General features: G+C 49.5%; 1 protein-coding gene across 1 annotated transcript in view; it reads left to right on the top strand.

Moving 5' to 3' along the window:
• The first annotated feature begins 1,017 nt into the window (after positions 1–1,017).
• Positions 1,018–8,627, top strand: part of Slc44a3 (solute carrier family 44 member 3) — a 70,632-nt gene continuing 63,022 nt past the window's right edge. Inside the window, exons 1-5 of the mRNA XM_057793545.1 lie at positions 1,018–1,135; positions 1,516–1,623; positions 5,266–5,408; positions 6,677–6,813; positions 7,633–7,726. Of these exons, the coding sequence (XP_057649528.1) occupies positions 1,109–1,135; positions 1,516–1,623; positions 5,266–5,408; positions 6,677–6,813; positions 7,633–7,726 (509 nt within the window). The 5' untranslated portion in view covers positions 1,018–1,108. The remainder of the gene's footprint in view (positions 1,136–1,515; positions 1,624–5,265; positions 5,409–6,676; positions 6,814–7,632; positions 7,727–8,627) is intronic.

Raw genomic sequence — 8,627 nt, 5'->3', positions numbered from 1 at the left:
ACACCGTGGGTCCTTGGCAGTTAGGAACTTGGAGTCATTGTGGTTTCTTGCTCCAAACCTTCGCAAGAACAAACCAGTCAACGCTGCCATATGGAGAGAAGACTGACTAGCTAGCCTACTAGCTGAGCTGCTGACAGTTGATAGCTTCTGCTCAGGAGGGAGAGCCAATCTTCTTGAAGAGTGTGGATGGCCCCTGGTGAGTCGATCCTGCTGCAGTGGATGGCCTCACTTATAGAAGCACACGGGCTGTACAAGTTGGACTGCTCCTCTTTCTACTGCTTTACTGACTAGTGCTGCAATCCAGTTTCTGCCCTTGGGGAGACCAGGGAGCTAGCAGCCTGAGGGCGTGGAGGGGCAAGTAGCTGAGCTGGAGATGAAAAGGCAGAGAGATTGAGAAGGTCCTCTGCAGTTGTTTTTAATTCCTCTCCTCGGCCCACCGTAAAGTCAGGTGATGAGGCAGAGTAAGAGAGAAGTGAACCCACACCCCACAACCACACACAGATTAAGTCAGTCCTTGGTCTCTGGGGACTTTGTCCTTGTTGAGTTTCTGAGACTCAAGCTTCTGAAAGACTCTGGGCAGAGACTGCAGCCTTGGAGAAACAGCAGCTGGACCGGTAGACACCCTTGACAGCGTGTCTCCCTGAGCACCACCTCCGGTCCTGCCCCAGCCTCCTCCGATCGGTAGCTCAAGGATAACTACTCGCAACTTGAGGCTTGTCACAGAAAAGCTGGTGAGGGTTCTGCACCGGTTACCTGTGTGTGACACACCCCTGCAAGCTCCCCGCCCTCGGGGGTTGATCCCAGGGGCCTCGCTTCCTACTCCAGGCCCTGACAGCCCGCGGCTGGCGCACAGTAGTCAGGTGCACTTCCTGGGAGCCCGGACTGCGCGGACTGCGCGGGTGCCACCCAAGCTCCCAGGAAAGCGACAGAGGAGAGGGCGGGCTTGGGGCGGGGTGGGGAGTGGGAGGTAATCAGCGCCCTCTGCCGCTAGGCGGCGCTGCGCCCTGCCCGCCCTGCCTGGGCCACCTGGGCCGGCCGCTGCACCTCTGTCCGGTGTGCACCGCGGCCACCACGGCTGCCAACCCCCGACCTAGATACCGAGTGTACCATGCAGTGCCTGGGCGCCGAGTACTCGGTAAGGGAGACAACCTGGGCCCTAGGGAAACGGTCTCTGCGGGCACCTGCACAGGCAGGACGCTTCCGCCTCCCATGTCCCTTGGGGATCAAGTCTCTTCTCCGCGACACCGCTCCTTTAAGGACACCTGCCCCGGAGGACCCAGTACTCACAAATATCGGGCCGAGGTCAGAAAGACACAAGGGACTAGAGGGGAGAAGGGTACCCTTACCTCCAGTTGAATTTGGCACCCAGAGGACTTCACACCCACCCTGCAGGTCTCCCCAGGAGAGTCAGGTGACAAAGTTGAGTTACTTTAAGCAGCCTTCTTTGGAAAAGTTTGGATTCGGTTGATTCCACCTGTTTCTCTTCCTTTTCTCAACTCTCCATTCTTCTGGCAGGTTTCCGCAGAGAAAACACCCGGGCAGCGCGAGTGGCGACCCCAGATTTATAGGAAATGCACAGATACGGCATGGCTGGTCCTGTTCTTTCTCTTTTGGACTGGTTTGGTAAGTCCGGCTGCCTGGCAGGCATAAGGCCCCCTTGTGTGTGTCCAGACACAAATGTCTCTTACATGTTCATGCTGCAAGGACAAACTTGTGCCCAGAATGACCAGGAGTTAGGAAATTCTTATTCTGGGATTTCACAAGCTCCTAAACGGTCTGAGGAGGCTGTCTTCTTGCAGTAGACAGGGATGTTTTGGGTCTCTAGTAGAAAATGGAGAATCCGTTTGCAGCGGTGTCTTTTTCTTGGTGAGGGCGAGGTGAATTCCTTTGCTCTCCAAGCTCTCAGAGTGGAAGTCCTTCAACACCCACCATGTCCCGCAGTCAAATCTTCCTCAACGTTTGCTGTTTTTTAACAAAGGAAAAATCAAGAAAAGCCTAGGGATTTTTTTTTTTAACTGTGTGCATACAGAGACACACACGGCCACATGTGCACGTCCTTGGCCTACTGTGCTCAGCAATGTGATGCAAACCCTCTCATCACCTCCTTTCAGGTGCACGTGATTGGTGGTGGACCCCATCAGACCCTGTCACGACAATCCTGAGAGCCTCTTGGAGCTGAATCTTGAGTCTCTCGGTCTTAGAGCCTCAGTCACCTTTTTCAAAGGCTGTGCTAATGAAGTCGGAGCATGCTATGTGCTGCCCAGTAAATGATTAACCCACAGTGGCCTATATTATCTACCTAATAGCAATTGCTTCCTTTGAAAAGACGGTTTGAGTTCACCCTGAAATGCCACATTTGTTCTTCCCGAGTAAAGAAGGCATGTATTCAGTTTTTAATTTTCCATCTGGTTTTGCATAGCTAGACTTGGTTAGACACACAGTAAAAGGCTGGGCCTAGGGGTCTTGTTGCTGCTGCTGTTTTACTGAACTCTCCTCGAGGAGCCTGACAAAGGCTGTGTATACCAAGTCTTATTACCTTCCCCAGTAAGGGTTGCTGGTCTCCCCCACTTTAGGTAAATACAGGGAGCAGCTGTCTCTCTGGTGTCTGCCTTTGACCTTGGGCTGTTAATGTTATTTAATGATCCTCCGTGACTCTGGCTCTCAGGCGGGCAGCTGCTAGGGAGAAGATCATAGATAGCCCTTCACGGCCTCAAGAATTATGAGCTGGCTGAGACATTGCATGCCCTAAGCTGCAAACTGCAGAGAAAGTGCATTCTGTTCATAGAATAAATCTAAAGGTTTCCGTATGCCCGGATTCTCTTTATTGCGTTTAGTCGTAAGAGTTCTTACCTAGGTGACTGGCTGATTCCAGCTTCTGCAAAGTTTTTAGCTACAGATACCTATTTAAAGCAGAACAAGGTGTGTGTGTGTGTGTGTGTGTGTGTGTGTGTGTGTGTGTGTGTGCTCATTCATTCTTCCACCTCTGGGTCCCGTGATGGATATACCAGCTGACCAAGTGTAGGACAGGATCATTATTGATGTCACTGCCCTCAGCCGGGGCTGGTCAAAGAAACGGAGTGGGGGGAGGGGTTGCCAGACTCGCAAGCAGCGCAAGCAGCGCTGGTCCCCTCAGATAGAAAGAACAGCAGCCCGTGCTTGTGCTGTCTTGCACCCACAACCAGAAAACAAGCCGGAAGCTCTGACCGAGCCTGGCCTCTACTTACCGCCCAGTGTCCTCTCTCACATCACCCTTTCCTAGTTCCCTTTCGAGACTCCCACTTCCCAGACCCAGCTTAGGGTGACTTCATTTGAAGCCACAGTACGCTAACACACACACTTCCTAAATGCTGGAGTCTGGGCTCTGAGGCCGGGAGCTCGCCAGCCTTACCAAAGAAAATCAGGCCACGGGAGTGGTGAAGGGAAGTGGAGAGAAGATGGATGCCAAGGCCATTTAGGCACACAGAACCACACTTCTGTGTACTTCCTGGTGACCCTAAGTCTTAGCAGAGGTGACCTATACATCCCAAAAAGTTGCACTAGCTAAACTGAGGAGGAACTTGAGAAGTAAGAAAGGACAAGGGTCCCCTCCCTCACGTGGGGTACAGTTGATAAGTCCTGCACCTTTGGGGGCTGCAAAGTACTTCCTCTAAGCCTTTTTGCTCAACCCTCCCCAAGGGCAGTGCCATCAATAATAACAATCCTGGGGGCTGAATTTTGGAGTAGGCACCAGGTTGTGTTTACCTTCCTGTCCTCTGTAACAGTCTCTGGCATCGCTGAGTGCTTGAGGAATATTTAATACTATTGTTTGTTGTTGTTGTTGTTGTTTTGAGACAGGTTCTCGCGCAGCCTGGGGTTGGCCTTGAACTCATTCTATCACCAAGGCTGCTGGTCTTGAATTCCCCCATCCTCCATCCTCTGCCTCCTGAGAGCTGGGTTTCAGGTGTGCACCGTCTGTTCACCTGTTATTATTTTATTTCAAAGCTGACAATGAATGCAGAACCCCTGAAGTATGTTGGCTTTAGGGCAGTGTCACTTTGGAACTTGTGGCCATCCCTTATGCTAGTGGATAGCTTCCCACAGCCTCTGGCCCTCAATAAGCTTGCGAGTATCACGAACTCTTAGGTGGCTTTCTATATGTAGTAGATCAGGAAACTTACCCCCGCTCTGAGTTTGTGTTGTGAGAAGAAGCCTTGGCAGTGGACAAACAGGCATGTCCAGATGTTGCAGTGGACAACAGGCATGTCCAGATGTTGCAGTGGACAACAGGCATGTCCAGATGTTGCAGTGGTTTGGGTTGAAGTTTCAGATATTCCACGTTTCCTATAAAACTGGATTTACAGAATAACAGTAACAATGACAACAAAATAACAACAAAAAAAAACCAACCTGTTGATTGCAAGATGCCCTTGCCGAACAGAATCCTGAGGTTCCTTTTTTTCTCCTAAGTTCTTTACTTGGTGAATTTTGAACAAATAACCCAAATATGCCTTCAGCCTTGTGAGTTGATGTGTGTTGACTGTAGAGCGTTGACAGAGTTCTCTACAACTCTTTAAAAAGTAAGATGAAAATATCATTTTTAAGGAAAGGTGGATGCCTGATAGCTCAGGCAGTAAGTGTTGGTTGGCATTGCGAGTTAGGGGACCTGAATTTGATCAGGGGAGGAGACAGATGAAGACAGACGCTTAGGGCTCACTGGCTAGCCAGCCTAACCTACTTGGTGAGTTTCAGGCCAGCCAAATTGTGTCTCAAAAGACCAAAGTGGACGCCGTCTGCAGAGCAACAGCCGAAGTTGTCCTCTGACTTCCACACAGAGGCATGCACGCATGCATGGGCACCCACACATGCAACCATACCCATCCCCACACATATATATAAGGGAAAATATTAGCACAGTCTCGATGCACTTCCACAACCCAGACAGGCTGAAAGGGTAAAATGGAAACTATCCCAGTCACATTTGGTTGAAAAAAATTCATAGTGATGACCGCTTGAAGAAACCAAAGAGAAGGTGAGAGAAGAAAGAGCCAAAGAGGGCGAAGTCTGTGTGTTTCAGGGCGCCCTCCCTGCTCACCGGCTGCACCAGCATTCGCCATGCTGGACCCTCCCTTGGTGGATGGAAGGCTGCTAAGGGCAGGAAGGGCCGAGGAACTGTAGTGGCTCCTCCCTTGTCTGCTTGGGTTTCACACCAGCATCTCCAGGGATGTGGGGGGCTGTGGTTTCCTCCCTGTGGTCAGGCAGTCATCGTATGCCCCTGGGTTTTGCCAGGTGTTCATCATGGGCTACTCGGTGGTGGCTGGAGCAGCGGGAAGACTCCTCTTCGGCTATGACAGCTTCGGCAATGTCTGTGGCAAGAGGAACTCCCCAGTGGAAGGGGCCCCCCTCTCAGGGCAGGACATGACTCTCAAAAAGTAAGTCTTGCGAGTTAGTTAGGTCTCCTACCTAGAGAGGGGCTGTTTAAAAGCGTGGGCAACTTTCCCAATTTGGAAAGGAGGTGGCGTGTGCAAGTGAGAGAGCAAGCAGTTGTAGAATCAGCCAGTTCCGGGTTCGCATTCAGCCTCCACCATTTCTCAGCTCTGTGACCTGGGGCAGAGTCCTTAGCCTCTCTGAGGCCAATCTTTTTATATTGGTAATGATGCCTTTCTTTCCAGGCTGTGTTAATGCTCCCCTGAGACTGCAGATGTTCACTGTGCCCACGCCAAGGGCTCAGCAGCAGACAGGCAGCTGTGCGTTTTGTATTCTGCTTCAGGGTGGGGGAGGGCAGTGAACCGGTGGTTGCCTGGGTTGGGAAAGGAGGAGGAATGAGGAGCTTGTCACTTGGAACAGTTTCCACGGGCTGCTGATGGGAATGGTCGCACAGACCTAGCTGTGCGCTTTGTGCCCCCAACTGTGTGCTGGAAATGATCAAGGAGACAAACTGGACGTATATTTTAACACTATTTTAGATTTTTAAACAAAATAAAGTCTTTTGTGTTGTTCACGCATGAAATCAGTCCCACCATTTCTCTCGTACAATCTTCCTTCCACCCATGGTCAGTGAAGGGAGAGTGACTTCTTGACCCCTTTGCTAGGTGTAACCCCCCCCAGTCAGACCCCAGGAGCTCTTCCCCTGCGTTCCTGTGACTTTAGCCACCTATATCAGCCTTGGTTTGCAGGGCAGGGGCAGCAAGCTGTCACCAACAGCACACGACCCACCGATGGCCACAGCCAGCTCTGGGCCCAGAAGCTGAAGGTCACCTGGCTCTGCTGGCCCTTGTATGGCTTTAATTTCCCAGCCTCATCTCCTTCCTTCCCACCGTCGCTTCCCTGAGCTCCGCTCTTCTCTGAAACATTTGAACACTTTAGAGTGGTTTCCATTAATTTACTTATGTGTCCGTTTCTAACACACCGTGAGCAGTTTGACCTCCCTTCTCTTCCTCGATGACATCTCAGGTGACTCCTGCTATCTCCCCAGCTTCTCAGATGCAGAGCCTAGAAAAGGAAAGGTTTGTCACGCTTGGATATGGTTCGCAAGATGCCTCCAGTTGGTGTGATAATGTTCAGTTATTCGGGAGCATTTGGCTACAAAAGTTTGCCTTGGTCGTTTCCCCCTTGCGTGTTCAGGCTACATTTTCAAAGCCCGCCGTTAAACCAACGGGTCTCCGTGGTCTGAGACATGCTTTGTTTCCTCCGTGTGTAGACACGTGTTCTTCATGAATGCCTGTGACCTGGAAGTCAAAGACCAGTGGCTTGGTCCCACAGCCCTCTGTGTGTCCAGCTGTCCTGAGAAGCAGCTGGACACCCTGGAAGAGGTCCAGCTCTTCGCCGACATCAATGGTAGGTGCTGAGGGCCCACTCTTCCCCATATCACCCTATGTAGCTGTAGGGTCCTGTAGGGTCCCAGATAGATAGTGTAGTTTACCCTGAAGCTACTCTCTCTGAAAAGGTAGGAATTAGGCCCCTCTGCAGGCGCCTCTCAGGTGGAAAGGACCAGGAATGTTTCTTCAGGAACTCATTCAATGTCACCTGAGGCTTTATGCACTTATTTGATTCCCTTTGGTCACTGCCCCAAGGCAGTAAAAGTTCAACCTTAGAGACTTAGAAGGAGACAGCAGACACAGGGCCCTAAGGCTCTTGTTCAGATCACCCATGGGGAGGTTTTCTGATGAAGTTGTCAGAGTCGTTGAGTGCTTTCACTGACAGAAGGAGTCAGAAGTTGAACTAAAACCACTTGGGCCAGACAGTTCAGACTTAACATTAATTTTAAAAGGAAAGCAAAAAACAAACAAACAAAACTGAGGCAACTTGATTGTGAATTTTATCTGCCTGAAATATGGAGTGTGAGATCTTAAAAAATATTTTCAAAGCTGGCTTAAAAATCTCAACCTCCTAAAATAAATCATCTTCAAATAACCTTCAAATAATTTTAATGCCAAACCTATGATTTAGAGTATTGAATTTGGGGAGTTGGAGGGAAAGAGACCCCGAGACCACCTCAGATGGCACACCAACAGTGTGCAGGTCATCTCTTTTCCAAGTCTGGGTAATGCATTTCAATTCCTTCCTGATTTGGTAAAGAGGCCATGGCTTCTTTTCTGGCTTCCCAGGAAGATGGACGCAATGCAATAGCCTAGTGTATGTGTGTTCTGATTTCAGGGTCTTTCCTGTGTGTCTATAGCTTGAACTCCTTCAACTATACTCAGAGTCCAAACGCAGATACACTGTGTCCCACGCTCCCTGTTCCTCCAAGGTAAGGGCTTATGTGCAAAAGATATTCAGGATTTGGTGCTGTCTGTTCCTCCTCTAAACACTATTAAAAATATAAGGGAGATACAAGCTGTGGCTCATAATCAGGAACAGACAAAGAGGGACTATGTAATATATATAATAGATAATGGCTAAATAAGGGGGGGAAATCAGCAGACACTAAGAGTACATGTGGTCTTCACACACTAGTGATGGACTGGAGAGGTGGCTCACCTGAAGGCACTTGCCCCAAAGCCTGGTGACCCAAGTTTCATGCCCAGGACCCACATGATGTGAGGAGAGACCCCACTCCTGAAAATCATCCCCCAACCTCTCTCTATATATAAATACACCATGGCGCATAGGCAAAATCATCCCCCACCCCCCCCTGTGTATATATACACACATTCATACACCAAGGTGCATGGGCATACACATTACACACAATAAAATGTAATAATTCTTTAGAAGCAGCAAAAACAAATGTGTATGTTGTTATAATATATGTGTTTATATTGTAATATAAATGACATTATGCATTATTACCAAACGAATGGTGTTTATGAAGGGGCTAGTGTACATCTTTCCTCCCCCAGTTCTTTGTTATCATTAAGGAGAACCATCGACATTCACTTTTTCATTATAACCAAAATTGTTAGTCTTTATTGTTCAAGACTATGCCATAAGAAATAGCCCAGGGGGGTTGGCGAGATGGCTCAGAGGTTAAGGGCACTTGTTCCTCTTGCAGAGGACCTGGATTCTATTCCCAGGATTCATATCATGTCTCATAACCATCTGTAACTCCAGTCCCAGGAGATCCAACATGCCCTTCTGGCCTGGACTCACACCAGGCACACATGCGGTGCACATACATACATACACACATACATACATACATGCATACA

This window comes from Chionomys nivalis, chromosome 18 (assembly GCF_950005125.1).
Source record: "Chionomys nivalis chromosome 18, mChiNiv1.1, whole genome shotgun sequence".
NCBI lineage: Eukaryota > Metazoa > Chordata > Mammalia > Rodentia > Cricetidae > Chionomys > Chionomys nivalis.
The sequence above is the reverse complement of the archived record's forward strand: the minus strand, read 5'-3'. Positions and strand labels throughout refer to the sequence as shown.